This window comes from Chiloscyllium plagiosum, unplaced genomic scaffold (assembly GCF_037043375.1).
Source record: "Chiloscyllium plagiosum isolate Xiang-an unplaced genomic scaffold, Cpla_swu_hap1 HiC_scaffold_24, whole genome shotgun sequence".
Classification (NCBI taxonomy): Eukaryota; Metazoa; Chordata; class Chondrichthyes; order Orectolobiformes; family Hemiscylliidae; genus Chiloscyllium; species Chiloscyllium plagiosum.
This window is the reverse complement of record NW_028270162.1, coordinates 30,830,838-30,856,159: the sequence shown is the minus strand read 5'-3', so window position 1 is coordinate 30,856,159 and position 25,322 is coordinate 30,830,838. Positions and strand designations below refer to the sequence as shown.

Below are 25,322 nucleotides of genomic sequence, written 5' to 3'. Positions count from 1 at the left end.
ACACCCTGTCTGTCAGGATTCCCTCCAACAACTTGCCCACCACGGAGGTCAGGCTCACTGGTCTGTAGTTCCCTGGCTTGTCTTTACTGCCCTTCTTAAACAGTGGCACCACGTTTGCCAACCTCCAGTCTTCCGGCACCTCACCTGTGACTATCGATGATACAAATCTCTCAGCAAGAGACCAAGCAATCACTTCTCTAGCTTCCCACAGAGTTCTTGGGTACACCTGATCAGGTCCTGGGGATCTATCCACTTTTAACCGTTTCAAGACATCCAGCACTTCCTCCTCTGTAATCTGGACACTTTGCAAGATGTCACCATCTATTTCCCTACAGTCTATATCTTCCACATCCTTTTCCACAGTAAATACTGATGCAAAATATTCATTTAGTATCTCCCCATTTTCTGTGGCTCCACACAAAGGCCGTCTTGCTGAGCTTTGAGGGGTTTTATTCTCTCCCTGGTTACCCTTTTATCCTTAATATATTTGTAAAAGCCCTTTGGATTCTCCTTAATTCTATCTGCCAAAGCTATCTCATGTCCCCGTTTTGCCCTCCTGATTTCCCTCAAGTATACTCCTACTTCCTTTATACTCTAAGGATTCACTTGATCTATCCTGTCTGTACCTGACATATGCTTCCTTATTTTTCTTAACCAAACCCTCAATTTCTTTAGTCATCCAGCATTCACTATACCTACCAGCCTTCCCTTTCACCCTGACAGGAATATACTTTCTCTGAATTCTTGTTATCTCATTTCTGAAGGCTTCCCATTTTCCAGCCATCCATTTACCCGCGAACATCTACCTCCAATCAGCTTTTGAAAGTTCTTGCCTAATACCATCAAAATTGGCCTTTCTCCAATTTAGAACTTCAACTTTTAGATCTGGTCTATCCATTTCCATCACTATTTTAAAACGAATAGAATTATGGTCGCTGGCCCCAAAGTGCTCCCCCACTGACACCTCAGTGACCTGCCCTGCCTTATTTCCCAAGAGTAGGTCAAGTTTTGCAACTTCTTGAGTAGGTACATCCACATACTGAATCAGAAAATTTTCTTGTACATACTTAAGAAATTCTTCTCCATCTAAACCCTTAACACTATGTCAGTCCCAGTTGATGTTTGGAAAATTAAAATCCCCTACCATAACTACCCTATTATTCTTACAGAAAGCTGAGATCTCCTTACAAGTTTCTCAATTTCCCTCTGACTATTGGGGGATCTATAATACAATCCCAAAAAGGCGATCATCCCTTTCTTATTTCTCAGTTCCACCCAAATAACTTCCCTGGATGTATTTCCGGGAATATCCTCCCTCAACACAGCTGTAATGCTATTCCTTATCAAAAATGCCACTCCCCCTCCTCTTTTACCTCCCTTTTTATCCTTCCTGTAGCATTTGTATCCTGGAACATTCAGCTGCCAGTCCTGCCCATCCCAGAGCCATGTTTCCGTAATTGCTATGATATCCCAGTCCCATGTTCCTAACCATGCCCTGAGTTCATCTGCCTTGTTAGGCCCCTTGCATTGAAATAAATGCAGTTTAATTTATCAGTCCTACCTTGTCCCTGCCTGTTTGACTCACTTCTGTTCTCAGCTGTACCCATCTCAGATCGATCTCTTTCCTCACTATCTCCCTGGGTCCCACCCTCCCACATTACTAGTTTAAATCCTCCCAAGCAGTTCTAGCAAATTTCCCTGCCGGTATATTAGCCCCCTTCCAATTTAGGTGCAATCCGTCCTTCTTGTACAGGTCACTTCTACCCCAAAAGAGATTCCAATGATCCAAAAATGTGAATCCTTGTCCCATACACCAGCTCCTGAGCCATGCATTCATCTGCTCTATCCTCCTATTCCTGCCCTCACTAGCTCGTAACACTGGGAGTAATCCAGATATTACTACCCTCGAGGACCTCCTTTTTAAATTTCTAATCTCTCTAATCTCCCTTCAGAGTCTCAACCCTTTCCCTTCCTATGTCATTGGTTCCAATGTGGACAATGACTTCCTGCTGGCCCCTCTCCCCGTGAGAACATTCTGCACCCCCTCAGATCCTGGCACCAGGGAAACAACACACCATTGTGCTTTTTCTCTGCTGGCCACAGAAACGTCTGTCTGTACCTCTGACTACAGAATTCCCTAACAAAATTGATCTCTTGGAAGCCGAAGTACCCCTCATTGTATTAGAGCCAGTCTCAACACCAGAAACTTGGCTGTTCGTGCTACGTTCCTCTGAGAATCCATCACTCCCAAAACAGCATACCTGTTTGAAATGGGTATATCCATAAAAGACTCCTGCTCTAGCTGCCTACCTCTCTTACTCTTCCTGGAGTTAACCCATCTACGTGACTGTATCTGAAACGTTCCCCCCTTTCTATAACTGCCATCCATCACATACTGTTGCTGTTGCAAATTCCTCATCACTTCTATCTGTCTCTCGAACCGATCCACTCGATTTGATAAGATTTGCATCCAACAGCATTTATGGCAGATATAATCCGCAGTAACCCCTAAACTCTCTTTAAACTCCCACATCTGACCAGAAGTACATATCACTGCAAAGGCCATTTTTTGCTCCTTCACAAAGTTACAGACCCAGAAAATAACACCATCTTATTCTTCTACACTGTTCCAGGTTAAATTAATAGCTATGGCTTATATTTTAAGTTTAATCAAGAGACTTATCTCCAAAAACATATAAATCAAGAAAGAATCCACTGTACCCACTACTGCAGCCTCTCTCTTGGACAGACTTAAAACAACAATGAACTTATCTGATTCTGTGCTGTGAACTTCACCCAACAGTTCCTCCAAGATTAATTGTGAATTTCACTGTTTGTTAATTTTCCCAGATGCACTCCGATGTCCAGCAATACACGAATTCAAACAGCAAAGGCAGTAACTGTGCAGGTTCTCTCTCTCTCCTGCACTGTCCTCACCATGTGCTTCCTTTGTCTGCTCTTCTCCCTTTTAAACTGCTATTGTTTTGACTTTTTTTTCCCAAAGTTCCAAAACAATGCAACAGCATATAAAACAGTAATTGCTGCTCCTGGAATTCAAGGAAATCACCTCTAACACCTAAAATACCTCAGTAATTTCTAAAGTGTATACAGCACCAATATGTTGACGAAACAACTGAAAAACAGGCCATCATAGACTAGATACTGTGTAATGAGAAAGAAATAATTAGCATTCTAGTTGTACAATGAGTATAATAAAATATAATAATAAAAAAGTCTTCATCAAATTGGAGACTAATGTAGCTGAATCAGAGACAAGATCCTGAATCTAAATAGAGGTAACTATAAAGGTAGGACGCACAAATTGCTTGAGATATTTAGGGGAACATTACTTAAAGGGATGATGCTGGAAAGGCAATGGCAGACAATCAAAAAGTGCATGGCTGAACTGCAATGGTTTATTTCTGTTAGGTGCAAAATTAAATGGGAAAGATGGCCAAACCATGGCTTACAAGGTAAATTAGAGGCAGTATTAGATTCAAGAAAGGAGATACATATTGATCAGAAAAAACAAATGACATCAGTTTAAAATTCAGCAAAGAAAAGCAAAGGGATTGATTGGAGGGAAAATATAGTAAAACAGCAAGCCTGCAGGGAACATAAAATTTATTGTAAATGTTTCTATAGTTATGTGAAGAGAAAAGGATTGGTGAAGACAAATGTAGATCACCTTACAGTCAGTAACAGGGGAATTTATTATGAGGGAGCAAGGAAAGGGTGACAGGGTTGCATTATTGATACAGGATGGAATAAATACGATTGCAGAAATAATCTTGAAACAGAAGACGCAGAATTCATGTGGGTGGAGGGACGAAATGAAAAGGGCAAGACAACACTGGTAGGAGCAATATTAAGATCCCCTAACAGTAGCTACACTGGAACAGAGAATAAATCAGGAAATTGTGAGGCATGTAAAAAAGACAGTATATTAATCATAAATGATTTTACATTTTCATGTAGTTTGGGATAATTAGATTGGCAGCAGAATCTATGATGAAAAATTCAGTGTATTCAGAATAGTTACCTAGAACACTGTCATGGAACCAACCAGGATCAGTTTCTTTTGAATCTGTGGCATGTAGTAAAGGATGTCAGAGTAAAAGATCCCCTTGGAAGCAGTGACCATAATATGGTAGAATTTAACATTCAGTGAGAGGCAGCAACTTGGGTCAGAAACAACTGCGTAATTACCCTTAATTAAATTTGGCAAAGGATTGAGGCCACAATTGGCTGAAGGGTGGACTGGGAAAGGAGTTTAGCAGCAAAATGATTGAGGATCATAGGCAGCAATGTTCATGGCACACAACAAATAAATATTCCAGCAAGGAGGATTCTTGAAAAGGGATAAGTCAACCATGGTTAACCAAAGAGGTTAACAATAGCACCAGATTGAAAGAAAAAAATATAATGCAACAAAAATTAGTGGTGTGACACTAGAAATTTTTGAAAACCAAGCGCTATTAAAAAAAAACTAAATCTAGTAAATAAATAAAATAATAACATGACAGACAACAAAAGATTCTTTAAATACATAAAAAGGAAGAGAGACGCCAAAGTGAACATAGACTCCTTGGGGATGATACTGGCGAAATAATAATGAGGAACCTCAGGGAATGGCAGAGGAATTGAATAAATACTTAGTATTAGTCTTCACAGTGGAAGACATTAATAATGTCCCAAAATTATGAAATATTCATGTCAAATAGGAGAAGAAATAAATGATTAGATTCCCTACAGTGTGGAAACAGGCCCTTCGGCACAAACTGACCCTCCGAAGAGTAACCCACCCAGACCCTCTGACTAATGCACCTAACACTATGGGCAATTTAGCAGGGCCAATCCACCTGACCTGCACATATTTGGACTGTGGGAGGAAACCGGAGCACCTGGAGAAAACTCACGCAGACACAGGGAGAATATGCAAACTCCACACAGACGGTCACCCAAGGCTGGAATCGAACCTGGGATCCTGGAGCTGTGAGGCAACAGTGCTAACCACTGAGCCACCATGCCCCCCGCCTCTAGTGAAATACAATACATTTCACTCGAGGATAAAAAGTTCTATGAGGAAAGAAAAATGGTGGTGCTGGTTGGGGGTGGGGAGAACAGAAAGACACAGAAACATCAGCATCTATAATACCTCTTCCTGGTCCTGGTCCTGGTCCTGGTCCTGAACACCCAAAAACAACAGATTTCACTGTTACTGATGGTAAATCTTTGTGAAGCTCAGTCTTCATAAATACAGCTTAGGCCAAGCTCTATGCAATGCATTCCCAATTCACAGGATATAATGAAGTGACAAAGAAGAGTGACGCCTTTAAATGATCACCACCTAAAACCATACTCCTTTTTGATTTTAAATGTGATAATTAGTGATTTCTTGGTTGATATACCTTAAGTAATAAATAATTTTACTTTAACAGTGTGCTTTAACATCAAATAAGCAGAACTAATGTATCTTAAATAAACAGACTAACTTAAGATGCTATAACCAGCAACTCAAATAGGCATAAAATAAATGGACAATGATTATCCTTTAAATGTGGACATTTTAATTGATGGGGAAGGAGTTGGAATTCTAACCAACTAAAGTGACAGAGAATCTCTAACATTTTCACTAATGACCATAAGACATAGGAGTGGAAGTAAGGCCATTCGGCCCATCGAGTCCACTCTGCCATTCAATCATGGCTTATGGGCATTTCAACTCCACTTACCAGAGCTTTATAAAGTCTCAGTAGCACAACGGTGCTTTTATATTCCAACCCTCTTGAGATAAATGACAACATTGCATTCGCTTTCTTAATCACGGACTCAACCTGCATGTTTACCTTTAGAGAATCTTCAACTAGCACTCCCAGATCCCTTTGTACTTTGGCTTTATGAATTTTCTCACCATTTAGAAAGTAGTTCATGCTTGTATTCTTTTTTCCAAAGTGCAAGACCTCGCAATTGCTCACATTGAATTCCATCAGCCATTTCCTGGACCATTCTTCCAAACTGTTGAGATCCTTCTGCAGCCTCCCCACTTCCTCCGTACTACCTGCCTGCCAACCTAACTTCGTATCATCGGCAAACTTCGCTAGAATGCCCCCAGTCCCTTCATCCAGATCATTAATATATAACGTGAACAGCTGCGGCCCCAACACAAAACCCTGCGGGACACCGCTTGTCACCAGCTGCCATTCCGAAAAAGAACCTTTTATCCCAACTCTCTGCCTTCTGTCAGACAGCCAATCCTTAATCCATACCAGTAGCTCACCTCGAACACCATGGGCCCTCACCTTACTCAGCAGCCTCCCGTGTGGCACCTTATCAAAGGCCTTTTGGAAGTCTAGATAGACCTCATCCACTGGGTTTCCCTGGTCTAACCTACTTGTCACCTCTTCAAAAGAATTCCAACAGGTTTGTCAGGCACGACCTCCCCTTACTAAATCCATGTTGACTTGTTCTAATCTGACCCTGCTCTTCCAAGAATTTAGAAACCTTATCCTTAATGATGGATTCTAGAATTTTACCAACAACCGAGGTTAGGCTAATTGGCCTATAATTTTCCATCTTTTGTCTTGCTCCTTTTTTGAACAAGGGGGTTACAACAGCGATCTTCCAATCATCCGGGACTTTCCCAGACTCCAGTGACTTTTGAAAGAACTCAACTGATGCCTCCGCTATTTCCTCAGCCACCTCCCTCAGAACTCTAGGATGTAGCCCATCGGGGCCAGGAGATTTATCAATTTTAAGACCTTTTAGCTTCTCTAGCACTTCCTCTTTTGTAATAGCAACCATATTCAACTCAGCCCCCGACTCCCTTTAATTGTTGGGATATTACTCATGTCTTCCACTGTGAAGACTGACACTAAGTTCTCCAGCTATTTCCTTATCTCCCATCACTAGGCTTCCAGCATTAGTTTGAAGTGGCCCAATATATACTTTTGCCTGTCGTTTGTTTCTTATGTATTGAAAATGAGAGTAACATCTGTCAACCGTTCGAAGGTCATTACACTAGTGACTGAATTACTATGTTCAGAAAGGTTTGTGTGACTACACACAGTTACAGCTACAGAAATATCTCCAGAAAATTTCTTTACTTTTTTCACCTATCAACATGCACACACATGCAAAGTCTCAAAGGAGTACCTACTAAAATACTGGACCAGACTATGCTCATAATGATGAAGGAATTGCCAGTATTCACCATAATTACTTCTGAAACTGGCAAACATATTTTGGCATTCACTGCTAAACAAAGAAATCCTGAAATGCTGTCAGTGCTTTAGGCTGTATCAGAAAGTTGAGTTTTCTCCACACATCAATCAATTAAAAATCACTGAATGATAACTCGCCCTTATATTTAATTTATTTCTGTAACTCCCCTTGAATAACAAATTATACCTTGTTCAATAAGATATATCTTTTAACAGCTTACTAAGTTGATCTGTACTTCTGAACAGCCTCATTAGCCTTGTAAACCTAATGCATATTTGTGGGATGTCTATTTCGCCCATTAAAAACTCACTAATTTTAAGAAGTTTGATATTTTAGCTTCTACCATAATTCCATGACTAACACCCAATCATGTCTTTCACGTTCTAAAATTATAATTAAATTGTGAAAAAGCAATGCATTTTACTTTCTTTTTTCAGTTTGGGAATTCAATATGATTGGCTGCTTACCATGTTCAATGACACTTCCATTGTTAAATTCCTGGAGATCCCTTTGACTTGTGCCAAATTAGTGGCAAGAAGAAATTAATGTTATGAAAATCACTAAACCTTTGTGGGCAAATTTCTGTGAGATCAGCACTGAATGCTGCTGATTTTTTTTTAGAATAATTGTTGACTTGGATTTTACAGGTGTTCAGATAAAACCAGCAGAACTGTCATTTAGAAAATGTTCAGCCTTTAAGTAACATTGCTTGAAGAGCAATCAAGAATCTTTGCAGTTATTCCATAGAGATACAATCAGCCAGCCACAGAAAAGTAGCCTCTGACTGGCAAAAGGCCTTTTAGAATCAAAGAAAAACAATAGCTGGCTCATTGTTATCTGACTAAAGTTTCTTGTAATAAAGAGACATGGAATAATACATTGCAGTTCAAAAAGAAGCCAGAATAAGAAAATTAATAATAAAAACATATTAAAGGAGGAATGGGTGCTAGGCTATAGGATATGCATGTGCAGAGGAAAAATAAAACCAGTACAAACAGTCACATTAGTCAAGGAAATTATAATCTCAAACAATTTTCTCCGAACACTTGGCTATTTGAACTTGAGGATCAAATGATGATTTCTTAGCTTACAGTACTGAATGAATATAGTGAGAAAACTCACAGATATTCTGACTTCCAATTATAAATTAAAAGTATAATTTAGACTGCATCACTACTTTAATATCACTACTTTAGTAATGTAAAAACATCTAGAAAGTCAGTTGATATGTTTCGTATTAAATTATAAAAAAGTAAGAGGTCAAAGAAATAGGGAAGAGTGAAACTATTGAGGAAAACAGATATAGGATTTTTGCTGTTTTCTCAACTAGTGTTGCAAATCAGAAAGATTTTGAAACATAGGGTGAAAATACAGCTGATTATCCCATACTACTGTGTTCACCTATTCCATTCATCCTGTTAGACCCCATCTACCACCCCCGAGAAAAAGAACAGGAAATGACATCACCAACCCAAAGAAACCCAAACACAAATAGAAAGCAGGAATCATGTACACTGCTTCACTTGAGGCCCACGGTTGTTCGTATCACAGACCAACTATCTTGCTGACTGAGATGTATTAGATGAAATAAAGAATTTTGGGATAATTTCTTCAGCAGTGATGAGAATGTGGAACATGAAACCCCATGGATAACTGAAATATACAGTACTGTTGCATTTCAGGAGAGACTTCATCCATGTCAGAGAAAGGAACAGAGATGTACTTGACCAGGTAGTAAAAAGGTAAGAGTGGGAGGCAGCTTTGTTAGATTATAAATATGGTAATTACATTAAACAACTTACAATGAATAGCCTGATCTTATGCTTAGAATTTATGTGCTTCTGACTGCAAACCATTTGCTCCTTAATAGCCTAGGGTTTCATATCCTCTGTTACTCAACATCTTATTCTTTGATAATAAACAATTCCAAAACTACTTGATCGTTTAAAATATTTCTTAGCAAATTTAAACTACACATTGCTAACCAGATGTATCTTGCTGATTATTGTTTTAATTCAAAGCGATTTCTAATGTTTTAATTTGCAATTGTATACAACAGGTTTTACTGTGAAATTATTTCCAATGTGCTTTTTTTAAAATCACTTCCTTCTTTCCTATACCAGGCAGTATCAAAGAATTACCATAATCATCTTACTTCAGCAAGTAAAATAATGCTGTAACTTTATTTTGGTGTGTGGTTTAAATGAAATTCCTAAGGAATTATGCAAACAAAACAAGACTAATTTTGCAAAACTAGAAATGTCAACCTCTGAAAATGTTTTCAATATAAGTATTGCATGAAATTCTGGGAGACATTAACATGACAAAATGCATAAGAATAGTGTCCACAATGGTTTTATCAACTCCATAGATGAGAAAAATAAAAGTATGTCTCCTAAATATTAGAGAAAATTGTGTATTCAGGTTTTGGTACACTGTTCCAATATATTCAAGAATGCTATTAGTGCGGCATACATATTTGGTTACAAACATTACTGCCTGTATACTCTCTGTTGCTTAAGAATGCTGAAAGTTTAGCAAATTAAGACTTTTTAAAAAGATATAACTGGATTATGAATGTATTTGTAAAAGACATACAAGTTGTCTCTTTTTCAAAACAAAATTCAACATATTTGAAAAGTTATCTACCTGATGCATGTTTGGAGTTCCTGAGGTGGGTCTTTCATTGGAGGAAATCCCCTGAGAAGGTGATGCTGCTGATGCTGAGGCAGTGGCAGGAGGGTTAGTATAAAATTGTGAACTCTGAGACCTTGAGTGAATATTCTCTGTGTCTGATCCATCAGCATCCGATTCATGATGGCTCAATACAAGCTGTACTAAGTCCTCTTTTTCACAACATGTTTCTATGGGTATATTTCTTAAGCTTAGATACTGACGTAGATCTTTGACCTTTATTTTCATAAGCTCATTACGCTGGAAGGAAGTTTGTTGCAACACTTGGCAGGTATAGCATCTTCGTAGACTTTCTTGCATCACTGAACAGAATGAACAGAAATTCTTCTTGCAGTCCTTACATACATACTGGCAAACAAAAGACGAATACATTTAGAGAGTGCACTTCACCAGTTGAACCCCTCCCTAGTGAAACAACTACAGTACACAACCTTAGATCACATCTCCATTAAATTAAGGTTAAGATGAGCTCTAATAGAAACGTGTAAAGTTAGGTAGAATTATTTTTAAAAAGCTAATAAACATTTTCAGTCAGTGAGTCAATAATCTATCTTATAACAACACACTCCTATATAATGTGCAACATATCATGATTTTGGTTATGATTATAGTGAATTGTCTATGATATATTTTTGATTGAATTAGCATGTGTCGATTTTTAGCAATAGCTGTAAATTTACGAGTCTTATTAATTGTTACATGCCCCTTTACCTGTTCAATCAAAGCAGTGATGCTAGGCTTCCTTCTAAGGAGTTACTTCAGTATGCAAGGGAAACGTCTACAAAACTGTGACAACATAATTATGGAAACAAAATATAGGGGATTCATAACAAGTGGAATGAAAACTACCTTCATAACTAACTTCATAAAATATTCTAATAGAATTAGTCAGCCATTAATAGAAAAAAGTGGAAAACTTGTAAATATATTGACTACCCTTCTAAAATCATTGACTTGTCAATAGCTAACAGAACTAGAAATGTTTGTAATGAGACATTAAAATTTACATAAGTAATGACTGGATTTGCCTTTAGAACATTGAACAGTACAGCACAGTATTAGGCCCTTAATTGCTCGAATTTGTGTCAACCTTTTATCCTATTGTAAGATCACACTAACCTACATACCCTTCATTGTTCTGTCTTTCCATGTGCCTATCCAAGTGTTGCTCTGATGTCCCTAATGTATCTGACTCTACTACTGCTGCTGGTAGTGCATTCCATTCTCTGTGTAAAGAACCTACCTCTGACATCTCCCCTCAACCTTCTACCAATTACCTTAAAACAATGCCCTCTTGTGATAGCCATTTCTGCCCTGGGAAAAAATCTCTAGCTATCCACTCTGTCTACACCTCTCATCATCTTGTACACCTCTATCAAGTCAACGCTCATCCTTCAGCGCTCCAATGACAGAAGCCCTATCTCCCTCAAACTTTCTTCATAAAACATGTCCTCCAGTTCAGGCAGCATCCTGGTAAAAATCTCTTCTGTACCCTTTCTACAGCTTCCATATTCTTCCTACAATGAGGCGACCAGAACTGAACACAATTTTCCAAGTGTGGTATAACCAGGGATTTATAGAGCTGCTGCATAACCTCGCAGCTCTTAAACGCAATCCCCCTGCTAACGAAAGCCGCACCTTATGCCTTCTAAACAACCTACCAACTTGGGTGGAATTTGAGGGATCTGTGGATGTGGACCCCAAGATCCCACTGTTCCTCCACACTGCCAAGAATCCTGCCTTTAACCCTGTAATCTGCATTCAAATTTGACCTTCCAAAATGAATCACCTCACACTTTTCCAAGTTGAACTCCAGTTGCCACTTCTCAGCCCAGTTCTGCATTCTGTCAATGTCCCATTGCCATCTGACACCTTCCTTTCAATATTTTTTCACTATTATAATTATAATGAACAATCGGGAATTCTTAGATTCAAATTCTGTATTAAAAACTCAATATAAATAGAAGTTTTAGTCATTATTAATTCACAAAAAAAATCAAATTGCTTAAAATAAAATTAAATCTGGCAAGCAATATTAAATCTGGCAGCCTGTCACAAAAATCTTAACTCTACACCATTATCTATGAAAGGAACTCATATGACCTGCTGCAAATTCATCATTTTTTAAAAGAATTCTCACTCTCTGCCCTTGCTTATGGATACTAATTTAGATGTATAGCAAATTTAATTTTATCCAACTCACCTTCTTCCTAAGAAAAGAAAAGGCCTGTCCACAGCCTTTACAGACTATATTTTGGACTTCTGGCATTGGTGAGGGATATGAAGAGTATCCTGTGCTGTGGGCAAATCTGAATGGACCTGTACCTCCGCTAAACCCAGGTTGCTGGCCACGCACTGTTCCAGTACCCATTACTTCATTCAGCAGACCACAACATGAAGCCCACATCGATGTGGCCCCAGCCTGTGAAAAACACAAATTCAGTTCATACAGAAGTGCATTGCTTAAGAAACATATTCAATATATTAATCAACAAACTGCAAACTTCTCGAAACACTCAAGCATTTTAAGAAATAATTTAATTTGGCAGGCTAACCATCTGAAACGGTTTGATTTTCTCTCATCTAGACAAAGTCAATTGTAAAGTGTTAGCGCTGTGGGTTTTATATTGGTCATGACAAAAAGCAATAAAATATTTGTTATAAGAACATTAGAAATAGGAGCAGGAGTAGGCCATCTGGCCTTTCGAGCCTGCTCTGCCGTTCAGTATGATCATGGCTGATCTTATTGTAGCCTCAGCTCCATTTACCCACCCTCTTACCATAACTCTTAATTCCTTTACTGTTCAAAAAAACAATTTTAGCTTTAAACATTTTCATTGAGGAAGCCTCAACTACTTCACTGGGCATAGAATTCTACAGATTCATAACCCTCTGGGTGAAGTTCCTTCTCAATTCAATCCTAAATCTGCTCCGACTAATTTTAAGGCTCTGCCCTCTTGTCCTAGTTTCACCCGCCAGTGGAAACATTCTCCCTTCATAATTTTATATGTTTCTGTAAAATCCCCCCTCATTCTTCTAAATTCCAATGGATATAATCCCAGTCTACTTAGTCTTTCCTGATAAGTCAACCCTCTCAACTCTGGAGTCAATCTAGTGAACCTCCTCTGCACCCTCTCTGGTGCCAGTATATATGTATCCTTTCTCAAGTAACGAGACCAAAACAGCACACAGTACTCCAGGTGTGGCCTCACCAGCACCCTGTACAGTTGCAACATAACCTTCCTGCTTTTAAACTCAATTCCAAGTGTTCAGAAAAGATTTACAAGGACATTGCCAGGGTTGGAGGATTTGAGCTATAGAGTGAGGGTGAATAGGCTAGGGCTGTTTTCCCTGGAGCATCGGAGGCTGAGGTGTGACCTTATAGAGGTTTATAAAATCATGAGGGACATAGGTAGGATAAAGAGACAGTCTTTTCCCCGGGGTAGTCCAGAACTAGAGGGCATAGGTTTAGGGTGAGAGGGGAAAGATATAAAAGAGACCTAAGGGGCAACTTTTTCACGCAGAAGGTGGTACGTGTATGGAATGAGCTGCCACAGGAGGTGGTGGAGGGTAGTACAACTGCAACATTTAAAAGGCATCTGGATGGGTATATGAATAGAAAGGGTTTGGAGGGATATAGGCCAGGTGCTGGCAGGTGGGACTAGATTGGGTCGGCATGGACAAGTTGGACTGAAGGGTCTGTTTCCATGCTGTACACCTCTATGGCTCTATGACTTTAGCAATGAAGGACAAAATTCCATTTGCCTTCTTAATTACCTGCTGTACCTGCAGACCAACCTTAAGTGATTCATGCACAAGGACACCCAGATAGTAGCATACTGCATTTCTTTTACCTTTCAAATAATAGCCCTTTTTACTGTTATTCCTCCCAAAATGGATTACTTCACATTTATTAACATTGTGTTCCATTTGCCAGATGTTTGCCCGCTCACAAACTATGTCCCACTGCAAAGTCCATTATCGTCATTGCTCTCTCACTCTTAGTGTAATCCACAAAGTTTGACACACCATGCGTGGTCCCCAACTCCAAATCTATGTTAATTGTGAATAATTGTGCTCCCAACACTGATCCCTGAGGCACACCACTAGTCATTGATTGCCAACCAGAAAATCAATTATTTATCCCCATTCTTTGCTTCCTGTTAGTTAAACAATCCTCTATCTATGCTAATATATTACTGGTAATACCATGCATCTTTATCTTATGCAGCAGCCTTATTGCAGGTCTCAACCTCAGGAATTACCTCCTTAAATTCATTTCCTTTTATAAGACATTTACAATCTGCCTTTTTGTCCAAGATTTAGTTTGCTTGATTCAATGTATCCTCCTTTGGTTTAATCTCAATTATTGTCTGATCAGTTTGAGAAATTACGTTAAATTAAAAAGGCATTTTGTAAAAGCAGATAACTTATGTTAGCTAATTAAAATCAGTCTCATGATATTTTTAAATACACATTCATTTTCACTTGCGAAATAGGCTTATTGAAATCATCAGGAGAAAGTGAGGACTGCAGATGCTGGAGAATCAGAGTCAAAAAGTGTGGTTTTGGAAAAGCACGACAGGTAACGTAGCATCCGAGGTACACGACAGTCGACTTTTCGGGCTTAAGCCCCTCATCAGGAATGTGAAATCATTAGCCTATTTCCGCTACTGATGCTTAATTTCACCTACCGGCAAGGCTGGACTGAGATAATGGAATGAATAATTTGCGAATCCCAATATAATGTGTGTAAAACAGTGTTATATAGGTTATGTCGATGCACCTGTTATATTCGAAAATTGAAAGAAACGTCTTTCATTAATTGTAAGATCTAAACGATAGTAATTCATCGCTAGGATTACAATTTATATTCAAAATTTTAACAGGCTCATTATACAGCAGCTGTATTTCACGAAAACGTCAACTACATTGAAGTGGGCTAGACACTTTTCACAGTTCAACCATGTAGAGGGCAAAAACATCAAAAATCGACATAACTTGAATATTATGAGCACAATCAAACGACGAAGAAAACATAAATGTTGTCAACTACTGATCACAGACATTCTGGAATTCTATATTTTACATTCTGTTACGTTCCTCTCCTTTCAAATCTTAAATCGGGCAAACAGACAGCAAAGGCATCTCGCTCCCTTTGCTGCTGTCCCGAGTAAATAACACACCTCACTTTTACGCTTATACTGTGGTACAAATGTCAAAATTAAAGTAAAACCAACACCATCAGTAAACGGCCCTCACTCGCATTTCAGACGTCCAGTTCCAGCAATAACAAGGCTGCCTGCAAATGCTGTTAGATTTTCCTAAACCGGGGAGCAGCTGCATCAAGTCCTCTGTTCAAGCCAAATATTATTATGTTTGAAAATAATTCCGTATCTTGATTGAGGCGTGGAGATGTGGGAGAGAGGGCGGCAGCTTCATTGTTAAATTGGGGTGCTTGCTCCTTCAATGTAACAATGAAGGCTCTAAAATCAGCAACGATTCAAGTACCTTCATGACAGTCGCTCGATTCCACGTCCTGAAACTACAGCAACATGTCCGGCCTCTCGGTGCCAGAGGCTCAGGAGCTCGAGCACAGTCCGAGACACCGTCAACCTCTCGCGCTCCTACTGCGGCTGCGCACAACCGCTCGCTAGGAAGGCTGCAGTCGAATCCGGTCAGACTGACACCCGTATCAACCAATCAGAAGCATGAGGTCACATCCCATTCGTCGGAAATGGAAAGTAGCCTTTCTCTCTGTCTCTCCCTGGGTAACGTGGAGCCCGGGCTATAATTATCTGGAAATTGCAGCTTGGAAACTGGCCCAACCAGTGCAGTTGAAAGGTCATCAACTTGAAATGTATCAGTTATATTTTGCTTTTGTTATCAGTCTGTTATGTGGCTGACTACCGCACAAGTGTACTCAGACTCTTAAAAAATCCCTTTGGATGATTTTCATTCAATCACCTATTTTGAAAACTTCAGTGGTCTTTCAGTCAATTATTACCTCCGTAACGAAAGCAATCGGAAACAATGTTAAAATAATAATGTGCAGGTCAGGCAGCATTAGAAAGGGAGAACCAGTTAACATTTCAAACCAATGACCTAGAATAAGTGAGGTATGGTTTTTCAGCACGTTCAGGGATTGGAATGTAGGGAAATGCGTGGAAAGGAAAGAAAATAAACGGGAAGGACTGAGGACGTTGAATGCAGGGGAAACTAAATCGCATTATACACACATAGGAACAGCAATAGGCTGAAGAAGGGTTACAGCCGAAACGTCGACTTTTGCACCTCTTGATGCTGCTTGGTTTGCTGTGTTCTTCGAGCCTCAGGCCTGTCTCCTTTGGATTCCAGCATTTGCAGTTTTGTTTTGTTTAGTATGATCATGGCTGATCAAGTATACAAAATAATGGTATAAAGCAGAAAAGGAATGCCAATGATACTTATAAAGGCACAGAAGATTGGTCTAAAGGAGGGTTAAATGATAACCAGCTGACTGAGGGAAAAAAATGAAAGCAGTGGTTATGCTTTGTCTTTGAACTTTTTCACTTAATTTGAGTCTAGAAAGCTGAAGAGTGCTTAATCAAAAAATAAGGTGACCTTACATGGAAAAAAAATTCTTAAAATTCAGTTCATTCATGATTATTGGCAGCAGAATTGAAAGATAAGTTTTATTCTGCAGATTTATTTGTAAACTCGGTAACGTATTTGATTCAATGACCTTTTGATCACAATTCTGTGCCTTCACTAAGACCACTGAGTTCCACTTAATTAAGTGTCTTATTCAATTGTTGCCAAAACCTCCTTCCATGCTTTCTCTCAACTTGACTCTTCCAATGCAGCCCTGGCTCAAAAAGATAACCATATCCTAAGCCAAGCAAAGTACTGGTATAGCAACACCCCTGTGCTCTTTCACCCGCAGTAGTTATAAGCAAAACCTCAACGTTACAACTCTCATCATTGATTTAAAGTTCACGCATTGTCTCTCCTTCTCCATCTCTGCAATCTCGTCCACGTCCACAAACCTTTGAGATTTTTTTTCCATTTCTGGGCCTTTAATACAATTCAAATTTTAATTGCTCTACCATTGCTGTCCTTTCAATTGACTAGGCACTCGGTTATCTTATCGGTCAAAATCACAAAACACGATATATATTAACATATTATTGTTTGGGAGTGTTTGCTTTGAGCAAACAGGCTGCTGCATTTACTTTAAGCGGCTTTAAAATGTCCTAAGGTTGGGAACGGCACTATATAAATACAAACTATTATAACATCTCATTCTTTGCATGTGTGATGTACAAAACATTGATTGCACATAGCAAAGCAAACAAAAACACTGTAGAACTTCAAGGTCTAGCAACATGTGGAATAGAAGAGTTCACATAATGAAGATCTGTGACCCTTCCTCGGAAGTAAAAGACAAGCAAGTCACACTCTGATGATGTCATCACAACATCGCAAGTGTAAATAGGAAACAGATTTTCTCGCTAGAGACACATTCCGCAGTTGTGAAAGAACGTCTCTGGAGCATGCGCAAATGTCTCGCCGGTTCGAACTGACTAATACGCGGGTGCGGACCGCCTGCATGAGCGTTTACGCATGCGTAATGTAATGGCGGCCAGTATCGGAAGATTGAAATCAGTAATTAAATGTGATAAATCCGTATCGCATACTCTGACCTTTGTTTTTTGATTTTGGTGCTCTCTGATACAATAAATCCTGGCCAGAACCAATCTAAGGGAAGTGTTCATCGTATCGATTCATATGACGCCAGGTGGTTGATTTGCTGAGCGGCGGATTTTTCTGCAATTTACAGTTTAAGATGAAACAAAATGAATTTTGAATCTGAAGAGTGGATACTTCGTTGACTCTCTTTTTCTTCCTCTCAAAAGGAAATATCTTTAACATATCGAAGTCCTTTTATATGTATCAGCATCCGCCGTTCTTTTATTTATTTTTATGTCTTCGGTATGTAACACGGTTTTCATCAGGCCCAGTGCGGTTGTAGAGTCTGCGATGTTCATTGTCTTTGGGTCCACCTGAAAGAGTCGATTTTATTTGTTTTTCTCGAGTCGAGGATCTTGTTCTAGTTTTTAGTTGGATTTCTTGACTGTTTGTTATCATGGCCAGCGTTCACGAGAGTATGTTTTTCAATCCTATGATGGCCAACGGTGTGGTTCATGCAAATATTTTTGGCATCAAAGACTGGGTAACTCCACACAAAATCTCAATTCTGGTTTTGTTGCACGAAATGGCTACTTGTAAAGGACAAGGAACTCCAGAAATCGAAACTAGACGTCTTCATATGAATAAATTGAATTTACCATTGCTGCAGGTGAGGGTGCTTTTCGAAGATGCGTTTAGGGTCATAGAGATGTACAGCATGGAAACAGACACTTCGGTCCAACCCGTCCATCCCGGCCTATATCCCTCCAAACCCTTCCTATTCATTTACCCATCCAAATGCCTCTTAAATGTTGCAATTGTACCAGCCTCCACCACATCCTCTGGCAGCTCATTCCATATATGTACCATCCTGTACGTGAAAAAGTTGCCCCTTAGGTCTCTTTTATATCTTTCCCCGCTCACCCTAAACATATGCCCTCTAGTTCTGGACTCCCCAACCCCAGGGAAGATAGTTTGTCTATTTATCCTATCTATGACCCTCATAATTTTGTAAACCTCTATAAAGGTCACCTCTCAGCCTCCGATGCTCCAGGGAAAACAGCCCCAGCCTGTTCAGCCTCTCCCTGTAGCTCAGATCCTCCAACCCTGGCAACATCCTTGTAAATCTTTTCTGAACCCTTTCAAGTTTCACAACATGTTTCTGATAGGAAGGAGACCAGAATTGCACGCAATATTCCAACAGTGGCCTAACCAATGTCCTGTACAGCCGCAACATGATCTCCCAACTCCTGTACTCAATACTCTGACCAATAAAGGAAAGTATACCAAACGCCTTCTTCATTATCCTATCTATCTGCGACTCCACTTTCAAGGAGCTATGAACCTGCACTCCAAGGTCTCTTTGTTCAGCAACACTCCCTAGGACCTTACCATTAAGCGTCAATCCTGCTAAGATTTGCTTTCCCAAAATGCAGCACCTCTCATTTATCTGAATTAAACTCCATCTGCCACTTCTCAGCCCATTGACCCATCTGGTCCAGATCCTGTTGTAATCTGAGGTAACCCTCTTCACTATCCATTACACCTCCAATTTTGGTGTCATCTGCAATTTTTTGAAGTCTGTTGATTTATCTTCAATTTCAGTTCTAAAATTATAAATGCACCTTACTACTTTGTTACAGGGCCCAGATATGACATTATTTCAGTTGCTTAAGACTATTGAAGATTGCTGCCCTAAACTTGCAAGTGCTGTCAGTACAAGGTAAGAAATCTGTAATAGAACTCAATTTCAGAGGTGAGGTGCACGTGACTACCCTAGACATCAAAGCTGCATTTTATTGAGTGTGGCATCACGGAACTGAAGTCAAACTAGAGTTCATGGAAATCGGAGGAAGACTCTCCTCTGGGAGAAAGTGAGGACTGCAGATGCTGGTGATCAGAGTCAAGAGCATGGTGATGGAAAAGCACCACAGGTCGGGCAGCATTCGAGGAGCAGGCGAATCGATGTTTCGGGTGTAAGCCCTTCATCAGGAGGGTTTATGCCCAAAACGTCGATTCTCCTGCTCCTCAAATGCTGCCTGACCTGCTGTGCTTTTCCAGCACCACACTCGACTCAACTCTGGTTTGAGTCATACCTGGCACAAAGGAAGGTAGTTGTAGCTATTGGAGGTTTGTCATTCTAGCCTCAGGGCATCTATGCAGAAGTCCCTCAGGGCAGTATCCTAGGCCCAATCACTTTCAGCTTCTTTTTCAATAACAACCTTCCCTCCATCATAAGGTTAGAAGTGAGGATGTTTGCCAATGATTGCACAATGTCATGGAGATCTACAGTATAGAAAAAGGCCCTTTGACCTGTCAAGTTTGTGCCAGTCAAAAACAAGCACCTAATTATTCTAATCCCATTTTCTAAAACCTGACCCATAGCTTTTTAGCTTTGCACCACAAGTGCACATCTAAATGCTTTATAAATGGTATGAGGGTTTCTGCCTCTGCCATCCTTACAGGTAATGAGTTCCTCTGGGTGAAGAAAAATTTCCTTGCATCACCTCTAAACCTACTGCCCTTTATCTTAAATCTATGCCTGTAGTCATTGATGTACACCAAGGGGAAAATTTCCTTCCTGTCTATCCTATCAGTGATCCTCAAAATTTTATACATCACAATCATGCCCCAACTCAATTTCCTGCTCTAAGGAAAACAATTGCAGTCTATTTAATCTTTCTTCATAACTAAAACTCTCCCCAGCCCAAGCAATGTCCTCGTAAATCTCCACTGCACCTTGTTCAGTGTAATGACATCCTTTCTATAATGTGGATTACAGAGCTGCACACAATACTTTTGCTATGGCCTGAAACAACTTTTTTTTTAAACAGGCTGAGCAGACCTTCCTGCTCTGAAACTCTGTTCCTCAGCTAATAAAGCTTAATCACTTTGTGTACCTGCACAGCTGCCTTAGGTGACCAGTGCACATGCACATCAAATTCCCACTGTTTCTGGGTGCTTACCAGGGGTCCTACCATTCATCATATATTCCTTTACCTGTTTGTCTTCCCCAAGTAAATCAACTCACACTCACTGAATTCCATTTGCTACTGATTAGCCCATCTGATCAGCTCATCTGTATTCTCCTAAGGCCATCCACCTCACAATCTATTGAATCTATAATTGGAGTGAGGCAAATTTTAATGGTAGGAGACAAGAACTTCCAAAAGTTGATTGGAGGGTAGACTGTAGGTAAAAGGGTGTCTGACAAGTGGGGGACATTCAAGAGTGTGATGACGAGTTCAGAGGCATTATGTTCCTGTTGAGTGAAGAGTAAGCCTGGTAAGAGTAAGGAACAATGGATGAATAAAGATATTGAGGTTCTACTGAAGAAGAAAAGAGAATCTTATTTTACATATAGACAACTTGGTTCAGTTGGATCTCTTAATCAACATAGTGTGTGTAGGGCATTCTTAAGAGAGAAATCAAGAAGGCAAAGGGGGGATATGAGATCGCATTGGCAGATAAGGTTAAGGATAATCCAAAGAGATTCTACAAATACATTAAGAATAAGAGTGTAATTAGAGAGAGGATAGGGTGTCTTAAAGATCAGGGAGGTTGCCTTTGTGTTGAACCATAGGAGATGGGAGAGATACTAAATTAATATTTTCCATCAGTTTTTATTGTGGATGAAGAAATAAATCTAGAAAATACAGAAAAATAAACTTTGATGTTTTAAAAACTGATCACGTTACAGAAGAGGAAATTCGGGAGGTCTTAGAGAATATAAAAGTGGATAAAACTCTGGGACCTGATCTAATGTATCCAAGAATGTTGTGGAGAGTAAGGGAGGAAATTATGTAACCTCTTACAAAAACATTTGTATCATTTGTAACTAAGGGTGAGGTGCCTGATGACTTGAGGGTGGCTAATGTTGTACCTTTGTTTAAGTCAGGTTGTAAGGAGAAACTGGGGAACTATAGACCTGTGAATCTGACTTCGGTTGTGGGTAAATTGCTGGAGAAGATTATAAAAACTAGGATTTATGAACATTTTAAAGAGGCAAAAATTGATCGGGAGTGGGCAGCATGTCTTCCCAAATGTTTTTGTGTGAGGAAAATCATAACTCAAACTTGATTGAGATTTTTGAGAGAGTTAACAAAAAGGTTGATGATGGCAGAGCAGTAGACATTGTTTCTTTGGATTTTAGTAAAGTGTTTGACAATGTTTTGGATGGTAGACTAATTAGTAAAGTTAGGTCACATGGGATTCCGGGTGAGCTTGCCAATTGGATACATAATTGACTTAATGGCAGGACACAAAGAGTAATGATGGAATGAAGGCCTGTGACTGGCGGTGTTCCACAGGGATCGATTCAGGATCCTGTTTTGTTTGTCATTTTGTATAAGTGATTTGGATGAGAAAATAGAAGGCATGGTTAGTAAGTTTGCGGATAACATTAAAATTGGTGGCATAGTAAATAAGATTTTCTAAGGTTACAAAGTGATCTTGATCAAACGGGTCAATGGGCTGAAAAATGGCAGATGGAGTTCAGTCTGAATAAATGCGAGATATTGCATTTTGATACAACAAACAAGGGCAGGGCTTATACAATTAATAGGAAGGCTTTGGGTAGTGTTGTAGAATAGAGAGACCCAGGGATGCAGGTGCCTAATTCTTTAAAATTTGCATCACATACAGACAAGATGGTTAACAAGGTGTTTGGCATGTTTACCTTCATTGCTCAGTCCTTTTGAGTATCAGAGTCAGGACATTATGTTGAGGTTGTACAGGATGTTGATGAGGCCTCTTCTAGAAGACTGTGTCCAGTCCTCGTCACCCAATTATAGGAAGGATATTATCAAGCTGGAGAAGTTTCAGAAGAGATTTACCAGGATGTTGCCAGGTTTGGAAGGTTTGTTATAAAGATAGGCAGGGATTTTTTTTCACTGGAGTGTGGCAGGTTGTGAGGTGACCTCATAGAAGTTTATAAAATAATGAGAGGTATAGATAGAGTCGATGGTAGTTGTCTTTCTCCGAAAATGGGAAATTTTAAAATTCAGAGCATGTTCTTAAGGAGAAAGGAGAGAGGTTTGAGAAAGATCTTAGAGGCATATGTTTTATACTGCAGGTGGTTCGAATGTGGAATGAACCTCCTGAGGAAGTGGTGGATGTGGGTACAATTACAATGTTTAAAAGGCATTTGGATGGATACATGAACAAGATAGGTTTGGAAGGATATGGTTGAAACTTTATTGCTGGAACAGCACAGCAGGTCAGGCAGCATCCAGGGAACAGGAGATTCGACGTTTCGGGCACAGGCCCTTCTTCAGGAATGAGCAGAGAGTGTTCAGCAGGAGAAGATAAAAGGTAGGGAGGAGGGACTTGGAGGAGGGGCGTTGGAAATGTGATAGGTGGAAAGAGGTCAAGGTGAGGGTGATAGGTCGGAGTAGGATGGAGGCGGAGAGGTCAAGAAGAAGACTGCAGGTCAGGAAGGCGGTGCCGGGCTGGAGGGATTCGGCTGAGACAAGGAGGGGGGATGAAGAAACTGGTGAAGTCCAAGTTCATCCCACAGATGAACTTGGACTTCACCAGTTTCTTCATCCCCCCTCCCCCCACCTTGTCTCAGCCGAATCCCTCCAGCCCGGCACCGCCTTCCTGACCTGCAGTCTTCTTCTTGACCTCTCCGCCTCCATCCTACTCCGACCTATCACCCTCACCTTGACCTCTTTCCACCTATCACATTTCCAACGCCCCTCCTCCAAGTCCCTCCTCCCTACCTTTTATCTTCTCCTGCTGAACACTCTCTGCTCATTCTTGAAGAAGGGCCTGTGCCCGAAACGTCGAATCTCCTGTTCCCTGGATGCTGCCTGACCTGCTGTGCTGTTCCAGCAATAAAGTTTCAACTTTAATCTCCAGCATCTGCAGACCTCACTTTCTCCTTGGAAGGATATGGGCCAGGAGCAGTTTAGTTTGGGATTATGTTCAGCATGGACTTTTGGATCGAAGGGTCTGTTTCCATGCTGTATGGTTCTGACTTACCACCGTACTGAAATGTTCTTTATTCACAAAACTACCCCACCACCTTTTCCTTTTTGCCCATTCTTCTAGAAATTCAAATACCCAGTTCCCAACTTCAGTCACCCTGTTATCTAAGACCATCCTCCTCGTGATGTACCAACCCACCAATTTTCATATCATCCTCGAACGTATTGATCAATCCTCCCAGATTCATGACTAAATAATTCATAAAAACCACAAACGGCAATGGTCTCAACACTGATCCTTGTGGAACCCCACTAAACACAGTCTTTCAGTTACATAAACGTACCTTGACGTTCCCTGCCACTCAGTCAATTCTGGATCCAATTAGCCAATTGGATCTATGAGCTATCAATCTCCCACATAATACCTTGGCAAAAGTCTTGCTGAAGTCCAAGTAGATTAGGTCAAATGCATTGTCCTCATCTGTACACCAGGTCACTTCTTGGAAAAGTTCAATCAATTTGACCAGATATGACCTCCCCTTAACAAAAGCATGATGAGTGTTCTTGATTAATCCCTGCATCTCCCAACTGCAGATTAATTCTATACCTCAAAATTGCTTTCAGTAGTTTCTGAAACAGTGAAATTAAACTGACTGGCCTGTAATTTCCTGGTTTATTCCTTTTCACAACTTGCATCTCCTCCTCCTTACGTATTTTTAATAATACTAATAAGCACTATTTGTAATGCCTCAGAGACAGAGGCATGTCCAAATGCAGCGAGACCAGGACAATATCTAGGCTTGGGTTAAAAAGTTACATTTGTGTTGCACAAATGCCAGGCAATGCTCATTTCCAAGAAGAGAGAATCTAACTATGTCCCCTTTACATTCAATGGCATTTTCCCACTTTCAACATCCTGAGAGTTGTCATTGATCAGAAACTGAATTGAACTAGCTATGTAAATGTAGTGGCTGCAAGAACAGAGGAAGAGGCTCAGAATCCCGCAGTGAGTAATTTCTCTCCTGTACCCCAAAAGCCTGTCCACCAGTCAGAAAAATGATAGAACTCCAGACATGTCTTGATGAGTGTAGTTCCAACAGCAATCAAAACTTGACACTATCCAGAACAAAGTAGCCTGCTTGATTGGCACCACTTGTGCAAACATCCACTCCCTCTACCACTGACGTTAAGTAGAGGCAGTGTATACCATCTATAAAATGCACTGCAGAAATTCACCAAAGCTCTTTAGACGCCACCTTCCAGAATCTTTCCAAACCACTTCTATCGAGAAGGACAAGGGTGGTAGATACATGGGGACAGCAGCTGCAAATTCCCTTCCAAGACTCTCTCACCATTCCTTCAATGTCATTGGGTCATGATCCGTGCAATCTCTTCCTAATGGCGTTGTAGGTCTACCCAGAGCCTATGGACTGCAGCAGTTCAAAAAGGCAACTCACCGCTTTATCAAGGACCACTAGGAATGAGCAATAAATGCTGGCCTAGCCACTGATTCCCATATCTCATGAATGAATAAATTTTTTTAAAAAGGCAGTCAAAGGAGTGTCCAGTCAAAACCTAAAGCATACAAAGTAGGAAAAAAACGAATGGTAGGTCAGATGATTGGGGAGTTTTTTTAGGAGCTGGGAGTGACTGAAAAGCTTTTAAAAAGGGAGAAAATTGAGTAGGAACACGAATTGTCAAGGAATATAAAACCAAACATAATGATCTTCAAGTATATAAAAAAAGTAGCTAAACTACATGTGAGACCCTTGGAGGATGAAACTGTGAAATTAATAACCTGAA

The 25,322-nt window shown here is 40.0% G+C and overlaps 2 protein-coding genes across 4 annotated transcripts in view; one reads left to right on the top strand and one right to left on the bottom strand.

Annotated features, from left to right (window-relative positions):
- Positions 1-15,561, bottom strand: part of rnf34a (ring finger protein 34a) — a 31,103-nt gene extending 15,542 nt beyond the window's left edge. Inside the window, exons 1-3 of one of the 2 annotated variants that reach the window (XM_043715734.2) lie at positions 15,430-15,561; positions 12,122-12,340; positions 9,874-10,266 (exon numbers count right to left, since the gene is read on the bottom strand). In XM_043715734.2, coding sequence (XP_043571669.1) covers positions 9,874-10,266; positions 12,122-12,340; positions 15,430-15,435 — 618 coding nt within the window. In that variant the 5' untranslated portion in view covers positions 15,436-15,561. Of the gene's footprint in view, positions 1-9,873; positions 10,267-12,121; positions 12,341-15,180; positions 15,360-15,429 lie in introns of those variants that run through there. The other variant, XM_043715732.2, reaches the window with a different exon arrangement.
- Positions 15,562-17,492: 1,931 nt separating this feature from the next.
- Positions 17,493-25,322, top strand: part of anapc5 (anaphase promoting complex subunit 5) — a 61,641-nt gene continuing 53,811 nt past the window's right edge. For both annotated transcript variants that reach the window (XR_015761263.1, XM_043715731.2), the window contains exons 1-2: positions 17,493-18,259; positions 19,233-19,312. Coding sequence is in view for 1 of the 2 variants with exons in the window: in XM_043715731.2 (XP_043571666.1) it covers positions 18,047-18,259; positions 19,233-19,312 (293 nt within the window). In the remaining variant the exon portion in view is untranslated. The remainder of the gene's footprint in view (positions 18,260-19,232; positions 19,313-25,322) is intronic.